Source organism: Pagrus pagrus (genome assembly GCF_965226575.1).
Source record: "Pagrus pagrus genome assembly, chromosome: 19".
Taxonomy (NCBI): domain Eukaryota; kingdom Metazoa; phylum Chordata; class Actinopteri; order Spariformes; family Sparidae; genus Pagrus; species Pagrus pagrus.
In genome coordinates, this window is record NC_140203.1 from 11,082,355 (window position 1) to 11,107,841 (window position 25,487).

A 25,487-nucleotide genomic window follows, 5' to 3' on the forward strand; every position below is an offset into this window, starting at 1 on the left:
ACTGATTTTATTCATAGGGAAGGCCAAAGCAAATTTATGTATGATTATACTTTGAAATGCCCATTGGGTGGTATAATGGAAAATGTTTAACAGAATGCCCCCGTAGATTTTTGTAAATACTGATTTTATCTATCAGTTGTGCTGGCCCATCGCTGCATGAAGCACAATGCAGAGGCTCCACTTCCTCTATTATGGAAAAGAACACGTTTAATTGTTGTTATTCTGTCAGAACACACTGTTACTGTTGTTTTACGAAGTGTGTAATTGTAACATCTAAGTATAAATTAGACTACAGAGGGCTGAATGTTGAAGGATAATTTTTTTTACAAATCAATACAAATGATTTTTAGTGAGGAATATGTTCTGTGTCATATCTACTGCCCTTCCCTCAGTCTCCACATGTAGAATAAGAACAACTACATCCAAATGCCGTTTGTTGACTTAAGCTCAGCATTCTACAGGATCTCTCCCATGAAGCTGAGTGGAAAATGTCACACTCTGGGCTTGAGTACCACACACTGCAATTGGATATTGGACTTCCTCACAAACAGACCCCAGACAGTTCGGCGGTTACACCTCCTCTACATTAGTACTCAACACAGGAGCCTCCCAGGGCTGTGTACTCGGCCCCCTCCTGTTCACAGTTTGCACCCACAACTGCACTCCAGACATCAAGAGAACTTTATTATGATGAATGTAGAAGACACCAACATCGTCTGGTGCATTGTAAACAAAGATGAGTTCATACTGGAAAGGAAATCTTTTGCAGAGTGATGCACAGAGAACAATCTACTGCTCAACGTCAGCCAAATCAAGGAGCTGATTGTTGATTTTAGAAAAAAAGGATGCACACACACAAACACACACCCCTGTGTACATCAGTGGAGCTGAGGTGGAGCGGGTGAACAGTTTTAGATTCCAGGGAATCAACATCACAGAGAACTTTTCTTAAACTAAGTCTTAAATAGTTTGTTTTGTTTTTGTTGTCTCTTTAATGTAGCATAAAATGACTCTGCAACCCTTGTGTTGTTAAAATGATGAATACATGAACTTTGAGCTTGCAAGACAAGACACAGTTACAATGTTGGGTGTTAGCAAAATGTTCACACATGCAGACAAAAAAAGGTAAGATGCAAACACGTGTTGAAAACTAGTGTTTTCCTTTTTACGATTAAGACAATTGCATTGTGGGTATACACTATACTACATTGTACAAATTCATTCATGGTATTCATGCTGCTCTCTTTGTTGTTTGGCATGGCTAAATGGAGAAAGGAATATATTTTTTGCAAAGACAAACTTTACTTACAGTACATTTCCTTTTTAAAAAATGACTTTGCTCTGCAAGTGTTGCATATGTATAAAGAACTCCCCTTTCATAGCTGAGAGGTCATTTATCTCTGTAATCTATGGTGTGGATGCAGACTTCATCTTTCTGTACAGGCCCCGAGCTGGAGACCTTGACTTATTGTTAGGCTTGCTAAGAGAAGAAAGTGGTGGGTGTAGGGCATGGGCTAAAGCTAGAAAAGTCAGGAAGAGAGGTATTGGGTGGGCGTGAGCAGCACACAAGCAAATCAGTCCTAATTCTCTGTTATAATTCAAAAGGCCAGGGCTCAAGACAGCATTATCTTCCCTCAAATCTGTTCCCTGTGTGGGATAGTGCATCATAGCATGTAAAAGTGAAGGATAGAGAGGTGGAGTAATGAGGTATAGGACTCAGCGATTGAAAAGGGGATGGAGAGTGGATGATTGAAACATGTATTAGTTCCCATGGCAAGAGGGACGAAATGGAAAGGTCGACCTGGTGCTTTCCAGTTAAGCTGTGGGAGATTTTCTTTCAGTTTTCAATCACAGTGTAATCAGATTTCATGATTAGGTACGGGCTTTTGGTCAGTGTAATTTCTCTAGTGATTTGCATAGCCAGGGCTGTGGACTTTTTAAATTATTTTCAGTTAGCCTACTTTAGGATACATTATTTCACTGGCATCAAATACTTTACCTTGTCACTGGAGATATACCATATATTTTGCGTAGGCCTTTTGAAATTGGGTCCTTGTTTATATAAAATTTTTTGAGAACTGAACAAAGCCTGTTCTAACAAGAGGAAACAGTGTTGCCACCTACACACTCATTGGAGAGGAGGTGACAAATAAGTCTGATTTAGTGTGTTTGGGGTTGTTGTTGTTGTTGTACATCCAACCTGCCACTAAGACTCTCTAAGTAAGTGAGTGAGTCAGCTAGTCAGAATGGATTAATGAATGAGACACACAGCTAAACCTGTTTTCTACATAAATTCAAAACAGTATGAGGCCAAATTTGTGCCAAAAATCTTCCATTCTACCCTATTTTAAAAGGTGGCAAACAGTCGCACACATGTAGACTGGAAAGTGCCGAACATTTCATGTTGCATATAGTTTCATGCACTCTGATCTTTTCACATTTAGATGATTGTGTAGCCTATTCGAGCCCCCTAGTGATGATATATAATTGAGTAATTAAAATTTTGGACAGGGAGCTGATACGATCACATCACATGCATCACGATGTTGTGAAAAAATAAAGTATGTTACGCTGTTGTCATTTTTAAGCCGTAGATGCCTTCACACCAGGCTCCTCAGGTGATCAGTGATCACTCTGATCCATTCTCTGTAACACGTAGCATCCAGCAGCAGGAACTGTATAGTACATTTGCATAAATCCTCATTTGAACATGATTTTTTCTGTTCAGGGGATCAACATTGGGAATTCCTGACTAACTGGATCCTCACTGGGATCATTTTAAACTCAAACTGAACTGGGTTTTGAGGACCAGTCGTGTAGCCATGATCTGGTGCTTCTTGTTTTATGGCGCTTTATTGTATTAGAATTTGTGTCTTGAACTCTGTATTTTTGTTTTCTTTGCGTATTATTGTTGAGTTTTTGTTATGTATTGTCTCTTGTGTATCTGATGTCCAGTTTTATGTATTTTAATGCCCCATTTGGGGCTGGGGATTGCAAATAACTTTGGTTATAAATGCAGTGGTGTGTGGCATCGTTCTATGCGACATACTTGATAAATAGAGAAATAATAAAACCCAGATCGTGGAAAAGCTTATATCAGCCTGGCTATACTGTCTGTGTCATTCGTCTGAAACTAGTAATTCTTCCTCCATTAGCCCAGGTAATGGACAGGGATTCTTTCTCCAAGGTGAATCGGCCTAGCGGAAACATTAACCAGAGAGCCAAATCCTGTCATTCACGCTGAGACTTCTAGTTGGACAGGGAGAATGGAGAGCAGATGCTAGGGCACATGCCACTTTAACTTCCTGCTGGGAGAGAGTGATAGGAGGAAGAGATACAACTCCGGGAGAGGGGGTGAGGTAAGAAAGAGTGGAAGGTTGACAAATAAAGGATGGTGACAGAAAAACAAAAAAGTTTCCAAGGAGGGGTGGAGAATGTTCTGTCTTTGAGGTCTTTGGCATGAACGCAGCAGCAAGCCATTAAAGGTGTGCTTGTTTTTCGTAGAAAGGCAGAACATTCATATGACTGTGCGCACACCTGTGCTTGTGTGTATTTGGCTGTGATAGCTCGCAAGAGTATCCAATGCTTCCAGGCGTGTCATCTGAGGCTTTTTTTTTATGTTAATAAATGCACATGATCTGCTACATTTAGTTTTCTTTGACTGTCTGAATGCAGCATGCGACTATTGCACAGTGGCTCTAAAGAATTACACGAAAGATTGTTAGTCCACTCACACTTCGTTCAGAGCAGGAGGTGGATGGCTACTAGGGATCAGTGAGCCGTGGCCTCCACTGTGCACAGATGGTGGCTAAACCACAGAGCATGTGTTGGATGTGCTGGCTCAGAGTCGTGTTGTTTCGCTGCATAAGAAGCTTATTAGGATCATAAGGGACTCATAGTTGTGCCAGAGTACACATAAAAGTCCAGTTTTGCGTCATCCTGATGCTCCACAGGAGCTATTGAACCAAGATTGAAGCGTGGATCAATATAATTGATTGTCAAACTTCCTAGCGGTTAGAGAGTATGATGTGGTTTGAGGGTTCCATTGATTTTCATTTATTAAGTGTATGCAGTTTGCTTCTGTTTGCTTCCTTATAACCAGTTGCCTCTCAAGCACATACTGACACTGCTTTTCTCTCATGAAATCTGTAAGAAAGGAGAAAGAGAAAAGCTGGTCAAGGATATTTTAGTTAACAATATAAACATCACTATAAACACAATTTTAGATGACTACATTATTTTTTAGATAACTTATTTCAGATGATTTGTAGTGAATAGAAAACCTACCATATATTTTAAGCTTATGACCAAAGAGGAAAAAAAAAACATTTTCATTCCTTCCTTCTTGGGTAAAATTAATACACAAATGTGTGGGTGTGTGTCGTCATGGCAAAATGTGGTTCACGAAGACAGAGAATCTACAACAGATGCAGTTTTGAGAACTGTCTTAATGTGGACAGATTTTTTTCAGCACAATATTGTCACAACCCTGTGTTGGACCCAAATGCAGACATGATGGCAGGCAGGTTAGGAACAAAAGGCAAGCTTTAATAAAGTAAGGTGTCATTGATAAGTCCAAAGCCCAAAATAGGAAGGAGCAGGCAGGCAGCAAAAAAAACAAAGAAGCAGGCAGGGGCGGACAGAAGAACTAAAGAAGTATATGATACAAAAAAATGAAATAAAGTTAAAACCAAAGAAGCACTGGGAACACAGGCAGGAACACAGGACTAAAGTGCAGAAAACATAACAGAGGGGAAGGGAATGACTTAAATACACGAGGAGTGACAACTAATTGAACACAGGTGACCAAGGAAAAGGGCGGGAAAACAGATAAATAGAAGAGGAAAAGTCATGGACCAAATACACAGGAGGATAATCAGGACAATCACGGGGGAGGGAAAACAAGACAGAGGGCAGGAAATAACACGACGTGACACATGAGGACGAACCTTACAAAATAAACCGGAAGCAATAACTTAACCATGTTAATCACTACTGTGAGGGGTTTATTAGATCCAGATCCAATTCTTTAACCTCTGGAACTGCTCGCCGACTCGTGGGGCCACCCTGATGAATATCAATATTTAGAATTTAAAATCTGGACGATTACAACCATTTTTTCCAACCATCCCGGGGGCAGCTGACAATGCTGCCAAGCAATAGTAAACATACGAGCCATTCAAGTTAGCTAGGATACTTCTGTTGACAGATATAAAAACTGACCTCTCCTACAGGTCTCGCTTAAGAACAGACAACTTACGAATTGTCCATCTCCCCAAACAATTTCTCATTTAGACTTGTTTCCAATTGCTCTGCACCATACTTACTTTCTAGATAATATATCTAGTTAGACTGTTGGTAAAGATAGATATTTACAATAATTGCTGTTTTTATTGACTTCATGCCTCTCTCTTTTGTTCTGATAACAACATCTAGCAAAGTATCTGCCTCCACATCTGCTACTGTGGGCTCCTTTTGTCTGTGAATGGGCCAAAGAGAGGTGACACATCTGAGGGATCCATGGTGACAGTGCTATTTCTGTCCTCAACAGAAGAAATGCCATCAAAATGAGAGTCACATTGCAGAGATTAGATGCAACAGCATCAATATGCATAAAGAATATCACAGCAAAACACCTACGCAAACACACTCAAGATGTTGCTGCATGTTTACAAGAAGTTGCTAAAGTAAATGTTGACCGTGTACCTCGCAAGACAACCCAACCGGAGAAAGACATGCTCTATTATGAGAACTGTACATGTGCTTCATAAAAAAAACAATGTTAAATGCTGATCAGGAAACTGCACTGGAAATGGCTTATGCAAATAATCTAAGTTAAACAAGTGTAAGCCTCTGATTCTATTATAAATCTTAAACAGACTGATAGCTGGAATTGAACAAAAGTTAATTTATGCCAGCAGTGTATAGCTTGTTTTAAAGCCTAACAAAAGCCCAACCTTGCAGGTTCTTTCTCTAAGACACACAAGGGGCTGTCTACAATTAATCAGTGATTGACTGTCTTTAATTCACATCCACTTGAATCAAGCGTAATGATCAAATTCAATTCCTTTTTTTGCTTTAGCTTTCTAAAAGGGAAACAATGCGGATTTTCAACCAGATGTGGCCCAGATTTGTTGCTATTGTATTGTAGTTCTACAATGTGAGGAGTGTATGTGAATGAACACTGTTCATCTTCCCTCCATGTTGCCTGTATTCAGAGCTCCCAGCTCATTTACCGGCAAAAGTCTGCCACTGTGTTGCCATTTTTCGCACTCCAGGTTGTGCTTCCACACATTTTGTATTCCCAGAAGTCGGATTGAGAGAGGGATGACACAAAATTCAGGTCCAGCTGTCGAAACTAGGTAGCGCTCATCAAATATGAATCAAGATATACGCATGGTACTGCGTGGCAAATTTCTTGCTGTCGATGTAAATGTAGTGTACTGTTCGGTTGTAATACGAAAAAGTGCAAGTTTTCAAATGAACGAGCGTCTTAGCTACAGTAACAGCCCAGTCTTATGTAAAGACCATCTTTTCAGTGATGAAGTACTTCTTTAACTAACTCTGTCCTTCTTAAAGCAATGACATTGACTTAAAGCATGTATCTATGGTGCCACATTCAACTGCCCACGTACACTTGCACAGTTGGGCAATCGTAGTTCTGTATTGTGACTCTGAGGGCTAAGAGCTGCACTGTAACTCAATGATTTTTATCTTTCTTTCTTTCATTTTTTTTGTAAAAAAGTTGTAAGTGATTTGACCTCATGGAACCTTTGAAGTTAAATTTCTTCCAACTTTTGTTACAGTCATTTCAGACACATTAAAAAAGGAGAGTGCATTTTCCAAGTTCAAACCCTATCCTCTCTCCTTTCTTCTCTTTTTCTTTCTTTATCTCGGAAATGTTGACAAAAATGTGGGGTTGCGAGCTAGCCTTGCCCATCGTATGAAAATGTTTTTGACCGTTAGCTACAGTGTGCAGCTAGCAGAATGTTGTCCTACTACTGTGGCTGATGTGTGTTTGGATTTCAGTTGGCATGAATTTGGTTAAAGCGTTGAAAGAATTTTGGATTAAATCTTATTTTTCCATTTTACTCTGATCCTCCACTACCTGTCCTAACAACAGTGAAGAGTCCGACGGTTTTGTATTCCTCACACACTGTAATTACACATGTAAATGTCAGCACATATTCCATTTTGCTGGAACTATCATGATTTATTTGAACAAATACATTTCTGAAACAGCCAGGAAAAACAAATGTTACTTCCTTGTTAATTACATTGCATCTTTGTCCAAGATGATCAAAACAAACCATGTTCATTTTTTTCACATTGTGATGGAAATTTTAGTGCAGTATGTTTCAAATGTGAGGGAAAACAGAATTACTTACATTTAAATTTACATTTAGGGCATTTAGCAAACGCTTTTGTCCGAAGCGACTTACAGTAATTCATACATACATTGATGGCGGTGGCTGCCATGCAAGGTGCCGACCAGCACATCAGGAGCAGTTTGGGTTCAGTATCTTGCCCAAATCTTGTATTAGGCTCATATTTTCTAATGTATGGTAGTGATTTTATTTCTCATGAAGCGCACAACAGAATCAGACGGTTTTATTCTCATGCAGCGATTTATAAAATACAATAAACACAAGAATAGTGTAGAGTAAAACATAGTGAACATGACCCAGTGGGTTAGGGTTAGCGTTAGGGTTATTTAGTTTTTTTGAAAATGAAAAATGTCCCTTATGATTCCAACTTTCATGGCTTCATCCACCACTTTTAGATTCTCTCTGAGTATCTTTCTGGCATTGACTGGCTGCTTTTATATGCATTGACAGGAAGTACAAACCTGCTGCTGTCCTTTCTCTTCTGTAGATTGAAGATGACTGCCGTGGCCAAACATGGGGTAATAGTTTAATCTAAGAGATTTGCTGGTATTATGTCGGTTGAGAAAAGGTTAGCAAAAGTGTTGAATAATTCAGTGCTGGTGTTTGTAGCCAAATTCTACATTCAATCTGTGAAAGAACGAGGATAGAAAGTAAGTGAGAAGGGATGAAAAGGTAGCGAGGAGCCCGGCAGGGAATGATGAAAGAAAAGAGGCAAGATGATGCACGGGAGAGGGGAAAAAGGGGAAATTGGAGGGTAGGAAATGAAAGGTAAAAAGCAGGGACAACAGGGAAATTTACAGGAGGAGGCTAATGGTGCAGAGAGAGGAACAAAAGGCAAGAGGAAAGAAACATGCAAGCTGCTGCAAATTGTAAGAGGGAACATTATTGGGAAAAAGGAATTCAAAGTGAGGAAAATAATCACAGACTGAGGTAAACCTATACTACAGAAAAGAATGGAATTATGGGGCTTCCAGCCACTCTCCTCCCCATGAAGTCACTTAGGACTAAAGCAGCGGGGATTTGTAGGTACTGAAGATGAACAGAAATCCCATTTTCCCTCATGGCTACATCTGCCACTGCAAATTTATATGGCTGTTGTACTGAAGAGTGGAAGACAGATGTGATCAAACATGAAGGGGAATGGAGACTGAGAGACACAGTGTAATCGAAACGGGGAGAGAACAAAAAAGCAGGAACGGTGGGAAGCGTGAGGGAAAACATTGTGAGATGATACGGGAAAGGAAATCGGAGAGAATCCTCAGGGCACCGATGTGACAGAGTCAAATTAACCGCTGTAAATTGAAATGTGGGGAGGCTAATTAAGGTTTAAATGTCGATTATACACGCAGTTGCAACCAAGCAACCCGATTTAAGACATTAGGAACGTGAAGAAATCGGTATGGCAGCACACCAAGCTCAACACTAAAAATACTACTCCGCCATTTCTACGACACGGCGCTGCTAGCTTCAGAATACACGAGAAGTTAGCAGCAAATATCTCAGTTACAACAAGACTCAGCTAGCCAGGCAGTTTTGTGTTTATGCGTGCTACAGTATGTAGTCAGTTTGGGAAATCCCGTGGTCTTCAGCTAGTGTCAGCATTAGCTGAAGTTGGCTTGCTGACTTGACTAATTGTTTTTGCAGTCATTAGTCAGATTCCATGTAGTTATTTCTCGAGAGGGAGGCAGAATTGCTCCGCAGTGTGAATGTATTTTGATTGTATTTTTTTATTTTGTTGGTAACTGTTGTTTAATTGCTTACACAAACACTTGCACTGAAGCACCTCTGTCCTTACCTCATCGTTGTAAAAATGCCCGTAATGACAGTAAAGACGACCTTCTCGTTCGATATTTCAAATACGTCTCGGTGTAACTGTTAAAAGGTGCGATTACTTCAAATCGCCTACTTGCCACTGTCAAGCAACTCACTTGTTACAGCAGCGTTGATATGAATAATGACATCACTAAGCTACATAAACTTTTCCTGTCTCATGTGAAGCTGCTAAAAGGAAGATTATTTCAAAGCGAGACTTCAACCCTTTAGCTGCAGTTTCACATCACCATTTTTCAGTGGTGCTTCAGAGCAGTACAGTGTCACTCCATTATCACCCTGCTGCTGAAATGAAACATAAGCCTTCATATGTTTTTGCTATTCTTCAGCGGGAATTAATGTAGAAGTGCAGGCTAAGGGGAGTTAGCGGGACTGCGTTTTATACAAAGCTGCCATCCTATTGGAGATTAATGAACAAGTTTGTCCGGGGTACTAGTCCTCTCTGTGCCGCCTCTCCTCTCAGCGTAGTGTGATTTATGGACACCCAGCAGTGCATGAGTTATAATTTCAAAGGGGTTTGTTTTTCCTCATGAAGATGGAATTTTAAATGCTGTGATGAATGACGCCTTGTGGATTTTTATTTATGATTCTGTCGTGGTTTAGTTTGCATTTGTGTGAGCACATGTGCGCTCGTGTTCCCTGTTCCTGAAGTTTATGCATATATGCATATGTGTGTCGTTTTGTGAATTTCACTGCATTTTTTAAATATGTGCCTGCGAAAGTGCTGCCGCTGCGGTTTCCTTCTGACATCACAAATATATCACCTTTAGGTCGCCACGTCTTGCTGAAGCAAATAGCACGTCTCACCTATTGAATGTCATTGTGAAAAATCAAAGAATAAGTCATGCTCCCCGCTTCCGCTCCACCACTCTGTCTGCGCATATGGATTTACTTCATCATCCAGCCCCAGCATGTGTGGCAGGGTGTTTGATGTTTCTGTGATGGTGAGATATTGGATGAACCGTGGAGAAATGTGATGCTCCTTGGTGAATTTGCAGGACCGCGGTAAATGCTTAGAGTAGAATGGGAGGGCAAAACAGGCTAACAACCCTGGGGCATCGGTGTATGTGACATTCTAAAGATAGGAGTCCAGATGCGACACCGCTACAAAGGAAATAATTCCTGCATGATGTCTGTGTATATGTCCTGGAGCTATTATAAATACAGGAAATTGACACAGTAAAAGGAGCGCAGTAAAATACAATCCCTGTTAGCTGCGCAGTGAATTCCTCATTTGTGAATCTTATGGTGTCAAATTATTATTGAGAGGTGCCTGATGAACCCGATGGCAATTTTTACCATTGTAGTTTATGATGTTCACGTCTGTTTATGTATGTGAATGTATGCAGGTGCCAGCTGAATGTCTGAATGCAGAAAGTGCACAATGTGCTAACAAAGTGCTGATTTTGAGCTAAAACAATCTGTAATGTGCTGTGCAGCAATTTGTGCTTGTGTGTGTGAGAGATGTAGCGTGTGTCCGTGTCCTTCCTACCTTCTAATTACTTGCTAATGTCATCATTGCTACAGGGTTGTCCTGTGTTTAATTCTTCTGTCTTTTCCCTAAATAAGTCCAAAAATACTTCAGCTTCCTTTGTCTTAATTAAGGGGGAGAGACAAAATACTGTGAACACCAAATGGAAAAAACGACTTCACCTTTTCAGCAACTAAATCGCTGGCTAAAACCCTCTCAGGCTTACAGCCTAAATTTAACTTTATGCAAGCGTTTTTTTGTTTTTTTTAAGGCCTCGCGAAACCCCGACCTTGCATGTTGGTACTTCTTTCATTAACACACAGCGGGGGCTGACTACAACTTGTCAGTGATTGAATATCTTTAAGTCACATTCACTTCAATCAAGCTTAATGATCAATTAGTATTCATCAAGCCCCTAGAAACCGTATATGTCTGACATATGCTTGTTGATTAGTGTCAATTTGTGACTGCCATTCCTCTATATGGCAGATGTTTCCGCAAGATAGCTGACGGAGGGAGAGACGTAAGCGAAGATGCTGCGTGAGGTGAAAGGCACAGGTGCATCCTGGCGTTCTGAAAATGACTGTCAATGCTTGTAATTTGGGTGACTCACCAACACAGCGTGTGAGAACTCTTTCTCTTTCTCTGAGTTAAATCTTCCTGAACACACAGGTGTTTTGATGAAGTATGACCTTCAGTGGATATCTTTCTTCGAATAAACATCCAGAAATCATGGAAACAAAGGACACTAATTCAAGTTCTAATGTTTTTAGTGAGTCCTGAAGCTATTCAGTGATAATTGTTTACCCATACAAGGATACATTGCAAACGGGAACTGCTAATAGCTATTTTGGCACACGTTTAATTGTTCCCATTTGCCATGAATGTCCCTTTTGTATGTGGCAGCATCATATTTCTTGAACTCACTAATGTAACACCAACATAATAACTAGTAATAATATTTACTTTATTCCTATCACTCTCAAAGGCAGATTTGAAGTGCTGGACATAGGTCACACGGAGCAAAAAAATGAAAGGAAACGTTTCTGAGGGCAAAAATTAAGTATTCTTGGGGCAATTAAAAATATTTTAAAATAACATGAGAAAACAGGCAGAAAATGCTAATGCTAGCTATCTTATGTTAATGTTGCTAATGCTAGCTAGCAAATGGAGCTGGACGCATAAATTAGAAATCAGCCATTTTTACGTTTTTTCCTCAAACTGGCAACTACCAAGACTCCTGATGCTAAAAACCACGTGATACCAGCGCTGTTATACTATTGGCTTACAAACCTTGTTATACGCTTACACAGAGATAAACAAAACAATCGACAAACATTTTAAAATTATTAATTCACAGTTTAAGGAAAATATATACTTTTATTCTGCACGTCTAATACGATGTATTATTCTTAAAAGACTACTTGTTCTACATTAAAATGTTATCAATATAACCTTTCATACTCTTCTTGATCCATTCACATGCTTATATTAACAGAGTGATTAAAACCTATGAAAATATACACCAAAAAGTCAAAAGTTTAAAATTCAGCCTGGGGGAGTGACACAAAGGAATATGGGGTGTTTGTATTCGGGGAGGGGGCACAATGACAAAACTCGTGCTGTATCAGGATGCATCTGTGAGGTTATTATTTTCAAGACTTCTCCCTTTTAACATTAAATTGTCCAGATATTTTTGCCAGCGTACCTGTCTGTTGTTTGGGCACAATTCATGTAGTCTCTTTCGGACCCTGTTAGCTGCCTCATGTTGTTTTTAGAACTCACATATTGAAGTGCTGATTGCCAGATCTCTTCAATAGCTGGCGAATTGTTATCATTGGCACCCAACCTAATATAACTGGCACTGAAGCAGTGATTGTAATTGCTATTGTTTGAGGTGGAATTCTTTTTCCATTATGTAGTTTTTTATTTGTTGTGTACCATTACCAGCTAACTGTGAACATCCAAATCGTTGACCTTGTGTGCTCCTCTCACATTCTCCTTCTCTCTTTCCTCTTGTTTTGTCTCCAGGGCGGCCTCATCGCCCTCCTCCTCCTAATTCTCCTCTTCACCCTCGTCCTGTATACGCGCCACCGGTGGTGCAAGCGTCGCCGCATCCCCCAGAAGAGTGCGAGCACCGAGGCCACCCATGAGATCCACTACATTCCCTCAGTTCTGCTCGGACCCCAGGGCCGGGACAGCTACCGGGGCTCCCGAAACGCACACCAGCACGGGAGCTCTGTCATCGGCATGCCCATCCGCGAGACCCCCATTCTTGACGACTACGACTGCGACGAGGAGGACCCGGGCGGACACTCGCATAACTCCACGCCCAACCAGCTCCACAACAAGCTGAGCGACGGGAAGATCCAGGAGGACTACGGAGTAAACATTGGACACACAGACATGATGTGCAAGGATAACGAGGTTAAGCATAATTTTGAAAAACGAGGTAGGTTTGCTTGTCTAAATTCATTTCCCTTCAAAACAATTTGGTATAATGGAAATATGATCGCTGCATGCATACAATTTAGATTAATTATCTGATAGCAGCAAGATTAACAGCATGATGCTGGTTTTTGTCTCTATCATTCCACGACGAGCAGCATGCACTTGTTGTCATAGAAAATCTGCTGTGCTCAGTGGTAGTTGTCCTGCTATTGCAGGCATAATTTGTACATCCGCGGAGGCTCTCAGTGCCAGCTCCCCAGATGGACCAGCCTGGACAGTTCACTTTGGCTCTGGCCGGCCCACCCATGTTCTCGATAGCACAGCATGTACTGCTTACGTTTCATCAAAAAATAGGCAGTTTTGTATGACTCATGTCATCACATCCTCCTGGTTATGAGAGAGGAATATCGTATTCCATGAGTTATATTACAGCATCAAGTACAAACTGTATTTCCATACTCACCGGCCCTTTGCGGTTGACATGGCAACCGACCCCGTGTGTCGAGCAGTAATGTAATGCAGTGTCATGTAATTTAATGTAAAGTGTAAAGGTCAAGTGACAGAGGCCATCAGCCTGGTCGATAAGTTGTTGAGGTTTGTCAGAGGGTCAGCCTGTTGACCCTTGTTGAACACAGTCAGGGGGCCGCACTTCACAAGTGAGGGTTACAAGGCTATCTGGCCATAACTAACTCATTCAAACTATTCCAAATGACGTTGTAATCACAGGCCATGTAGCATTTGTTGATATAATATCCTGTTGAACTCCTCTGCAAAGTTGGACTTGAATAATTGAAGGGTGCTGACGGAGTTGGAGGGTGCCCTGGTTATTCATGTTATACTGAATTATGCACGAGCCAAGTTTGTGGAAATGCCCTCTCGCTCCCATAGTACGTATCGCTCTACATAAGTGTATTTGCACGAGCTCTTTGCAGCTCACTGTGTACATTGCTTACTTGAAAGAGGCAGAAAAAAGGCCAAACCACTGAAAACATTTAATTTATTTTAATTACATTGCTGATCCATGTTTGACACAGTGAACTTACATTTTAATTTTCTTAAAATTTGATCAAATAATACAGATGAGAAGATATGAAATTTTTTTAATAGAGTAGATGTCAAATCATGTATTCCAGTGCCTTTTAACAGGGGGTGAAAAATTGAGGTGAAATTAAATTAAATTATCGATAGGCCTATATTTTTCACTTTCATCCAGAGGAAGTGCCCCAGATCACATATTTGAAGATATTAAAAAGCTAAAGATATGTAAATTGATTCAATCATTAATTTATCATAGCTTTGTGGCACAGGCTCATGATATACTGTACCTTTTTGGCTAAAGAATATGAATATTTGCTAACATTTTAAACAGAAAATAACGTATTCGACAAAAAATCTCATGAAATATATCTTAATTATTGTGTTGTTAATTAAGTTGCCCAGTTGTATCATCTATTGTAAAGGTTGCACTGGAGTCACAGTTCAAAGCTTTGAAGATGATAATAAAAAATAATAGCTCACTGCTAGAGCTCCTCCCTGCTGTTATACCCTTCATCCCTTTTCATTTAGTGAAACTTGTTCCATCTTTACCTCTTCATTTCACCCTTTCTTTCTCTCCCCCTGTTTAAGTCTCCTTTTCCTCTTTCCTGTCATGTTTCACTTCTAACCACCTCGCATACTCTCTTTGTTCCAGGCTTTTTTTGCGGTGACAGTGTCTGACCCACCTTAACTCAGCTGTCTGGCATCCGCACTTCAATGACTAGTTAACGTTTGCGGTGCATTCGTGCATGTGTGCGCGCACTCTGTGTCAATCTGTGTGTCAATCTGCCTCGGTGCAATGTAGCAGTGAATTTGGGCATTCTCTCAACGAGCAAGCAGAATGGATTGAGTAGCTAATGAAGCACAAACACAGAGCTCTGCAAAGAGCACCGAGCGGATAGACCCACACATTTTCAACGTGGTTAAAGTCGGGGGAGACAAAACTAATCATTTTAAAAAGTCGATTTTCTAAGTAAAGGCTGTGATGCTCATGTTGGCAACACTTGATTATAATCTCACTAATAAATTGATAGGTAATTAAACATTAGTTAATAGTTATTTAACTGTTAACAAACAATGAAATGCTCTACAAACATGTATTAAGCAATTGTAAATGTTTATATACATCAGTTGCAACTTTACAATAAACAATTGCTTAATAAATGGTGTATAAATCATTTCATTATGAAATGATAACTATTAAAGTATCATTTATTAATGATGGTAATTATACAGTAAAGTTTTACCCAGACTTTAAGTTGACATAGCTTTCTGAGTCCCTCGTCAAACGTAGTTGATAAGAATTCTAAAATTCAAACTTGCATTTCAACTATGATAAAAACTGAAGGTATAGATATATCTGGTTCAAGTTTAAAGGTTCCCTTCATGTGTCTGTCGTTCTATCTGCGGATTTCCTGGATTTTCTCGGTCAAATATGCAAGCTTCTTCATTACTGTACATTGACAAGTGCATGCAATGACCTCCCTCATTTACACTGACCTTAAAAGATAAATTATGTCTTCATGTGAAAAAAAAACAATTACACACACACATTTATATATAGATATATATGCACTTAAAGTCCTCAGCCCAGTGTTGAATCACTGTTACGGACTAAGCAGCACTTACTTAAAAAAGGAAACAGAACATTATGCAACGCGGTGAAGGCATAGAGGTTAATTTCTACTTCATTCCCAAGGGGAAAGGCAGAATGGTGGGACAGAGCAGAGAGGTCAAGACTCTTGTAGCCTGTCTATTGGGCTAATCACCAAATGATGCCATTATTACGGGAGAACAAAAGGTGAAAAATAGCCCAAAGAGAGAAAAAGAACCAGGCAGACACAAACAGATACATCAGCCACTTAATTACCAGCAATAAATGGACCACTGCATTTACTTTTACTAACGTTCAGCACATACAAAGATTTATCTAAAGTGACACCATGTGTAACATAGAATACATTATGGTTATGATTTAGTAATCTACCCTAATGTGCAAGTAGGAGGAGAAATGGTGAATTTCATGCCGCACACCGTATTTCAAAGCCTTAATAAAGAACAACAAGGGATATAGTTTTGATCCATATTGAGTTAATTGACTCTGTGCCAAACATGAAGGATATTAAAATGACAAAAATAAAGTTAAGTTTAATTCAAGATCTAACACAACAAACATGTATGAGGCAGTATAACAACGTAATAACCGAGTTTATAGCATCTTAGCTAACAGTGATGGTAATGGTGCAAAACAAAGAGTGATTGTACCATCATATAGTAGCAATATTGTGTGATATCTTAGAGTTTACTGGAAAGGGATTCTGATCCTCAATAAAAGTCATCCAGCTCTATTCCTTAAAATGAGAGCAAGCTATTTGTGAGGTCAGATTTTATTTGTTGTGGGCAATATGAAGCCGAATGCACAGTATTTCACTAGGACTCATAAGTTACATTCACAGCACAAGTGAAAAAAGTTGCAAAACGGCCAAGCGTGTTTAGCTACATTATCACCAATCAAAGTTGAGGCTAGCTCAACTTTGATTTGTAGCTCACCCTGCCCGTAACAGAGTGACAAGTGCCTCACTTACCAGCTTCATATCGCAGGCTCCCATTGAAAACGACTTGTAGCCTGTAGCTTTGTCACCGTAAACACATCCCTGAATACACCATTACTCTGTATGAAAGTGGATAATCCATGTGGCCGGTTCTGTTTTTTTTTTTTATTCTTTCATATACAGTTCCTGACACATCCTTCTAGTCTCATAAACAATCTGGCCTTTTCCGAAAGATAGCACACAAACCATTTCATTTGATGCCTCTGCATGCCTCTCCATCTGTACTCTGCATAAAGCGGCGACATTTGAACACAGGGGCGATTAACTCCTGTCCCACCTGTTCTGTGCTACGCGGCAAAAGTCTCCAAATACCAGTCATCCTTTATCTGTCTGTCCTTGCTGACAGATAACCCCATTCAACTGAACTCAATAGTATTATCCCCAGGGATTATGGCTATGCCTCGCAGGGTTGTGCATGGCATTGGCTTTTGTTACACAGACAACCAAACAAATGAGGCCTGTCAATTTCATTATTCAGCAATATTTCCACAGCTTTGGGAATGTGTCAGGCAGCTTGGAAAGTGTAAATCAGGTGCGGAAAAACCTTAGAGGCATGCTGAATCTTGTTCCATGAGGAGGGCTCAGGGAGCAGTTATCACCATCAGACTGCCATCATCACACACACCTCCGCGACTCAGTTTACAATGTATGACAGCGAGCTGCATCTCCCGCCGATAACCTTCATGTGTAGCTATCTTGTGTCGGTAGAAAGGCAAATCATACATATCATGCGCCTGGAGTCATACAGTTCAAATGCAGCTCTGAGATGCAGGTATAGTTGTATAATTAACTCTCAAGAGCTCTTTGTAGAGGTCTCAGGGTCCTCTTGGAGTACTGTGCCCTATACTTCAAATAAGCAATTATTCAGATATTACACAAAACAAACAGTAACCTAGTAACAAACACCAATTGTGATTCAGTAGAGCCTCTGAATATAATCCATAATGTATCTTATCATTCGCAATGCTTTGAGAAAAGAGCCATATGCACTTCAGCTGCAGCCATGACATTGCCACTTCTTGCACAGAGTATTTGTACATTTGAAATATATTTATAGAACATTTAAAAGAGGTACATTTGAACTGCAAGCCACAATCTGTTTTGAGCTTAATTCTAAAACTGAAGCCAGAAGATCAATAGAATATGACCCCTTCCACAGCAACTGTCAGCACACTATTGTTGTCCCAGTACTTGTCCTATGCCCTGTAAAAGTCATTTTAGGTGAGTGAACACAGAATATGCAGAGTTCAGGTTGTCACCACTTTGCATAATCGAGTCAAGGAGTAATTCTGTATTCTTTCTCTTTGTTTTGTCCTGCCGTCATGAAGTATTTTTAAAAATGAGGTGCTTTTCATCCTCGCAGTCCTTGAGAAATGCTTCCTGGCTTTTATCTTATCAAATTGAGATTACTGCAATACTCACCAGAGACCGCGCTCCTGTTTTAACAGCACAGAACGCTGCTTCTAGCTTATAGACTCAAAGAATGGGAACATTTTGCTGCTATTTTAGTGTCAGCCACAACTACAAACAAAGTTTCTCCATGGTGAGTAGTAATCAAGCGTTGACCCACTTACTAGTTAACTGCCCTCTTGTTCTGTTGGTTGTTTTCTTTAATAAAAATTAAAGGGGATTGATGACTATGTGCAAAAATTAAAAGCTGAAATCTTCACAGTTGCTCCATAAATTATTGTCTAAATTAATATCAACAAAAACAACAATGTCAATAATAATGTTGAGATTGACCATGCGTATAGTTTGGTTTGTATACTGCAGAGGCTCTAGCGTCTCCTAGTTTCTAGCTTCAAACAGTGTTCTGGGGATGTTGTTTTCCTCAGAGCACAGCTTGTTTATTTAGTCACAGAAAAAATAAATAATTCTGAGTTTGTATTATAACCTTATCAATAACTTTGCTAACTCCAAAAAATGTGAGAAATGCAAAAGTCTTAATTTATTTGTTTAATTAAATGAAAAAAAAAAAAAAATAAATAAATCAAAGGTTGTCCCGGAAACTGCAGACATAATCACACTGGCTGCGATCATAGCAAAGAGCAGAATGTAATGTGCATTAAATGCAGCTATCCTGTTGTTCTTGATGGTCAACAACATGGTTCATTATGTCAAGTGTAAAAGCATACAGAATTTATTCACCATGTGACTAGTTTACAGAGTAGGTATCAATAGTCAGTGATGGAATGTAGCAAAGTACATTTACTCAAATACTGTACTTCAGTACAATTTTGAAGTACTTGTTTTTTTAGTGCTTTGTCAGAAGTGTATATGTCTGTCTACAGGCTGGTAGAAAATGAAGGCTGAGTTCGAAGATGGACGTGGTCTCATGTAATAATGTAGTAATGGCTCCTGAGTAGTTAACGGGTCATTACATGAACATGTTGAGGGGCTTCCTGGCTGGTGTGATCCCATTACAAGATTGTCTCCAGTTGTATTTTTCTTACTATTATTTTCTATCTAGTCCTTCCCTCCAGAGCCCAAACTCGACTGTGGATTTAGAATCAGAAAAATTATTTTCTCATAGCACAGCCAAACATTATGCCAGTCCATACAGCTGAACAACTACTTCAGACTTGATTGGGTGAGCACTTCGCACCACTGCTCTGCCAATACAGTGCTGAGAGTGTCTTGACTGGGGCCATTGAACTGGTCCTCACAATAATAACAAGCAATCCATCAAATTCCCATGCAGAATGGCCCTCATCAGAACTGTCTGACAGTTGGGGTCGGCAGCACAACACGTTAAGCTGCTTGAGTTCATCTATGACAATACTGACATTAATGCTTATTTCTCCTGCTCTTTCTTGCTTAATTATAATAAGTGATCGCAGCAGAATCCAGAGTGACATTATGGTCTGATTGAATGCACTAACTGGAAGAAAATAATCAAATTATAGTTCTTTCATTTGCACATTATCTGTACTGTGACCAGAACGTCACTGCTGTCTGTTGCACTTTCACTCAAGTTATAAATGTGCAAGCGACCTGGTGCTTTTGGACTGAGAAACACACTTACAATGGTAACATTTTTAATGTAATTTCTGAAAAGTCTTAATTTATATTGTTCTGTTGTCCAGTTAGTCAAGTACAACAAGTGCATTTTAACCCTATAGTTTGGTCAGAGCTTTGAATGGTATCTGATGTTTTCCCTGAACAGCTCTTTACTGAACAAGGAGCTGAATTAACTGATCCAACAAATGACCAAAGACATCATTACATCACTGTGATTCAGTAAGTTAGTTTCTTCAATAGTTAGGCATTTTAACATCCCACAAGGCCTTCCTGTTGTGCCTCTTATCCTTTCATTGAAATGATGTTGTTTGTAAAGACTGCTGAATTCAATTACCGGGTATTTATTTTACATTGTAAACACAGATAAAGCCTTGGGCGCCACATGTAGCTAGCCCGCTGAGAATCTGCTGAAAGATACATGTATTTTAACTTTGAGGGACTAAATGTGTAACTAAATATTGCTTAAAAATAGACAAAAGAGAGACATGGAGTTTGACAAAGATCCCCAGCTAGTAGCGAGTCCCCACACACAAGCTGAACAAAAAGCATACATTTCCCTGCTGAATGAAAGAACTACAATGAATCTGCATGTTGTTTGTTTCTTTTTTTCCCTCAGTTTTTCTCCAAATAAAGCACAGGAGAGGGACCAAATGAGCAAATAATATAACTTTGCCTCAATTTATTATTCAGAACATCAATACCAGAGCAATGATTTTGCCAGTCGGTGGTGATACCGATTTCTTATGCCATGACCTCTGTCTCAGAGGCAGGGATGAGTCATCTGGTTAACTAGCTCTCTATACTTTTGGAGTCATATCTGTGGGAAAAACCTGGCCAAAAAAAAAAAAATGTAGGCTTCTTTAGATGTTCGATGATAACAGTCTCTGCTTCGCCTGTTTTTCATGTATTTCATTACGGAAGGTTCGCTCTCAAGAGAAATTAAACGACATCCAAGAAAATAAAACGATTGTTTCATCACCCACCAGACCACTGTCATTAGCAAGCTTATCAAGTGTTTACTGCGCTCTAATTGAACTCAAGACTGGAGAGTAATAATCCAGTGTCAAGCTTCAGATCACTAATGTGACATCATTGATGAGAAATGGCTGCCAGCTTGGCACACTCAAAGTAGCTCAGGGTAATGTTTTGATTAATACTCAAACAGTCTTGTCATCGTTCGCCGTGATAAATAGAAAGCGAGTTAATTACAAAGACTTCCCATTCTTCCTTTTGTCCAATCTTTGGAAAGCATTGAGGCTCTGTGTCATTTATGGCAATTTAGTGAGATGAATACTATGACATAAAGATACACATGCATAGCATCTGTTCAAGTGCGCACAAACATCACTGCATGATCAAGATCGAGCATGCAGGCCGTATGTTGGAATAATTTTTCGAAGGCAATAAATCCAATAAATGTGGACTGAATTGGCATTTCTTTTTAGGCAGCTCATCATAAAATCGCAGTCTTTCTTGTCCAATACAGTGTAAAAAAAACAGCCAGCGTCAGTTCCATCAATCACAGCTTCTGCAATCTCAAGTGCAATATGTTTGTCAGGACGTTTCAAAGGAGCGCAAAAAGAGCAAACCCCTCGATGCACAGTATAGAAGCCGAAGAGATGATTTACGGCAGAAAAGACGAGAACAAAATAATGGAGAAATAAAAGAACTAGTCCTGGTATAACTCACTGAGAAATGAGGCCTTAGTGATCTGATCCAATGTGAAGCCTCTGTCAGAGACGGATGTGGAAAAAACCCAACAAGACATGCCAGTAGAAATGGGTTTGTAAGCACCGACACCATGGCGGATCAATACATGTGGGTCGATTGCATGCCAACTCATGAGCCATCTTTATCAGGCTGTTTTGAAATGTGGTTTCGGCTGCTCACCCACATGGTAATGGTCAATATATCCCACTCTGTTCCTGTGCTCCCAGTATTTCAAAGACTTTTTAGTTCATTAAAGTTATTATGCTGCTTATTTAAACTGCTCACATAGACAGTGTCTTTGAAGACTTGAATGCAGGTCATTTGGGGAAGAAAATAGAAAAAAAGCTACCGGAGAAGAGTCAGTCGAACATTTAATAAAAATAGACTAGTGGGCACGCAACTTCATGGATCACTTGGACCACTAAATAAGAAGTGTCTTTCTCTGATTAATGAAAAAACAAACTCTGATGTTTGTATTTAGAGTTATTCACAGCCACCTCAAATATAACAATTTAAATCTTGCAGATTGGAAGACATGCACGTCTTGAATTATGCAGGGGCCTCTGTCCGAGCCACCGTGCAAATGAATACTCACGTGAGAATCCCCAAAGTGCAGCTGTTTTCCCCAGCCTGCCCTTGGTCAATATTCAATTGTAGGAATAATACTGTTGCTTGCAGCGTATTAAATTAACTGAATTGTTTCTGGGTGTGATGAATTATCTCGGTGTGTGATAAATTGGCACCCCATCGTAATTATATTTGCATAATGTCTTTTCTGCTTCATTTCCGCTCCTACATGTGCCGGAAATTTTACCAGCAACACTGTAGCAAGATCTAGAAATAATGAATATTTTTTTGTTGTCTTTGGAATCTGTCAAAAGTTAAACATAGTTTTACCATGAAGACATTTATCAGTGTCTCGTTGCGTAATAACCGTTTAAAACTCAGACGAGTCGTAAAGTGTCATTAATAATCTGGATCATCTTCAACACCCCACCATAATTTACATTTCGTTGTACAACCTTGTGTTATAAAACGACAATTAAATCAACCTTGAACCTTAAAAGAATATCCCAGTCAGACAGCAATTTAACATATCCAAAGTTAATGATAACAAGACATGTAAATAAGTTTCAAATGTCAAAGAAAAGATGTCACTTTCAAACAGAGCCCCACAACAAACAAATACAATATTTTTATCTAACATTCCAGATCATTTTGGTCTGTTGGAGGCACATGTAAGGTGATAATAATTCAAAGGAATAGACTGACTCCAACAGAATCCACAGTACTTTTGAGAAGATCCCAGGTGCACTATGAAATGATAATAGGCAGTGTAACTGGGATACCCTGGAGCCTTTAAAAATAGGTTGCATAGTGGCCATGTACACATTAGCATGAACAATCTCAGTAATTTTATCCCATAAATTGCATGGAATAGAGTTGTTGCCTTATATGTTTAGCTGGACAGCACCACTCCTTCATTTGGCTTTAATAACCGTGCTCTAAAAAGATCCCCTTTTTCGACCAAAGCAAAACAATGCTGGTTGTGGGCTGGTGCTAATGCTGGTTCGGCATTGGTTCAACCCGTGGACCTTTTGAGAACAGGTTTGTTTTTCCACGGGCATGAGAGCCACTGTAGTGTTGCATCATTCAATCACTGTATACGTCTCCAGTTTCTCAGCATTGCCTAAAACAACTACGGTGGCCTACTTTCGACTCTTTACAAGTGTTGCTCCTGGCTTTGAATGCCTACGTTGGCATCCAAACATGACCTGTTCTTGGACCACTGTTGTTTCGATTTGATGTCCATAGTGACAATCTTTTGTTTATTCTCCCATGGATATGTCAGAACAAGCAACACTAGCTCTGGTTGGTCATAAGCAGGTTTACTTGATCCTTGTTAAGAATAACCCTGCCCTCAGCCCCTGACATAAGTAATTTCTTCTAGCCCAGCAAAGTGTTGGTGCCACTCTGGAACCAGTTTTCCTGGCCGAGAGTCAGTCCCTTGGCTGTCAAAACACAAACACGTTTATGCACCTCTGATCTAAATTATAGCTAAAAGTTTGTGCATTAGCAGGAACAAATAATATATGATATGTTTTTATATATTGAACAAAAAAAAAACTGTTTATTGTGTGATGACAAATGCCACTTCTGAAGTGAAGAGAAATCGAAGAATGTCTCTCAGAAATCCCTGTCAGACAGAATGGAGACAGGTGCCATTGAAGGTGCTGTAGAAGAGGGATCAACGGTACTTGTCTGCAAAGTCCAGTCAAGTCACCTTGGCTAAGATTTTCTTTGGCTGAGAACTTCCTGCAGCTGCACATGGAGAGAGACAGAAAACAGGCAGAGGAGGTCACAATCAAGGAGCAGAAGTGTTTTTCACCCAAATTGCTACTCTACCAGTTAAAAGGAAGTCTACCCTTTTGAAAGAGGTAATAGTTAAGCAACAGCTGCAGTCACGCTGGGAGTTCCAGCCAGGTATACACAAAAATATATCCTACATTTGTCTGAGTTGGTGCACTGAAAGCAAATTCAAATGAATCACTGAACAAATTTGCTTCCAAAACAGAAACGAAATAGGATAAGTACCTTCTACTTACATACAGACCGCTTCCCCAGAGCTCAGCTGGAATTTTGCCAATAGCGCTGAGCCAATTAGGTCAGAGGCCCGCTGAATGAGCTCTGTGAAATGTGTTATGTGGGTGACTCACCTGTAGGTATGATTTTCATGACTCACCCAAGAATATGGAAAACAATCTTGGTGCTCATCGTGTGTGAGCAGCTCATGAAATTTAGTGCCATGGCTCAGGAGAGCCAGGTAATGTCCTGGCCCAAGCGAAGCAAGTGGTGTGAGTCTTCAGCCAGGAGGCATCGCCGGGAGCCTGTTGAGCAAGTCTTGATACTTTTGGCGGCGTCTGAGTTAAAAAAAATGTTGGCCAAAAGGTTGGGCTAAAGGACGCCAAATGTACACGCCAAGACGTTCACAATCCCTAAAAGCAGCCTGCTTAAGAACCCAGGTTTGTAAAAGTCTCACATTTGATAGGTTCCTGAGTTAATCTCTTCCCTGAGACAGGAAACGTGGTCGTGATCAGAACTGTTTGCACTGGATCGTTTATAAAGCCACTTAACTCACACAGATTTTAGATATCTGATTGAAAACAAAAAGAAATCATGCCTCGTGCATAACACCGCCCACTGTTTCTCCCATTTTTTAAATTGTGGAAAAGTTGTGTTGAAATATTAAAGAAAGGGTTGGTTGAAGAGTTGCCATGAACATTTACCTCAGGCCACTGATCTGTCTTCACAAGATGTGTTTACAGGTGTTTCCTGCCAAGAATAGGCTGTGCGTCACTGTGGCATTGTTACTCATTAAAAATTTAGGCACAGAATAATTCATGCATACACATTTAGGCCACATGTCTTCCATTATGTCACTAATTAAAGATGTATTTGAAATATTCTTACTATTTGGATCTTGTTCTTAAATCTCATGGCCTGGGCTTATTTGTGATTGTCAGTCAGGAGCTTCATCCTGTCGGGAGCAGCTGGAGGTCAGAGCTTGGCCTGCGACGTTCAGCTGGCGCAGCATGGGGAGACACATACATATTTTATTCTGGCCCATGGCAAGAGCCGAGCTATAGATAGCACTTTATTCTTGCTCCTCTGCAAACAGCAGAGGCCTTAAAATATAAAAGTAGAAGCAAAGGCAAAAGTGTCTGACTAAAGACGGGACATTACATGGTTTGAAGTGGCTGGGAATGTCAAGGCATGAGACAGTAAATGTTAAAATCCTGCAGAGAAAAGACAGTGGGACAGGGGGGAGTATCGGCCTGTTCTTGGTGTTTTTCTCAGTCCTCCAGATGTCTTAAAGTGTCGTCAGTTGAGAACATGTATTCATTTTGTACTGTCTTGGCAAGCGCCATAGGAGGAAAAAGCAATGCCACGCATGCCTTTCTTCCTACG

General features: G+C 40.0%; 1 protein-coding gene across 3 annotated transcripts in view; it reads left to right on the plus strand.

The window, feature by feature from the left end:
- astn2 (astrotactin 2) overlaps positions 1 to 25,487 on the plus strand; it is a 306,993-nt gene that overhangs the window by 87,892 nt on the left and 193,614 nt on the right. For all 3 annotated transcript variants that reach the window (XM_084384096.1, XM_084384097.1, XM_084384098.1), the window contains exon 3: positions 12,721 to 13,141. In XM_084384096.1, coding sequence (XP_084240222.1) covers positions 12,721 to 13,141 — 421 coding nt within the window. The remainder of the gene's footprint in view (positions 1 to 12,720; positions 13,142 to 25,487) is intronic.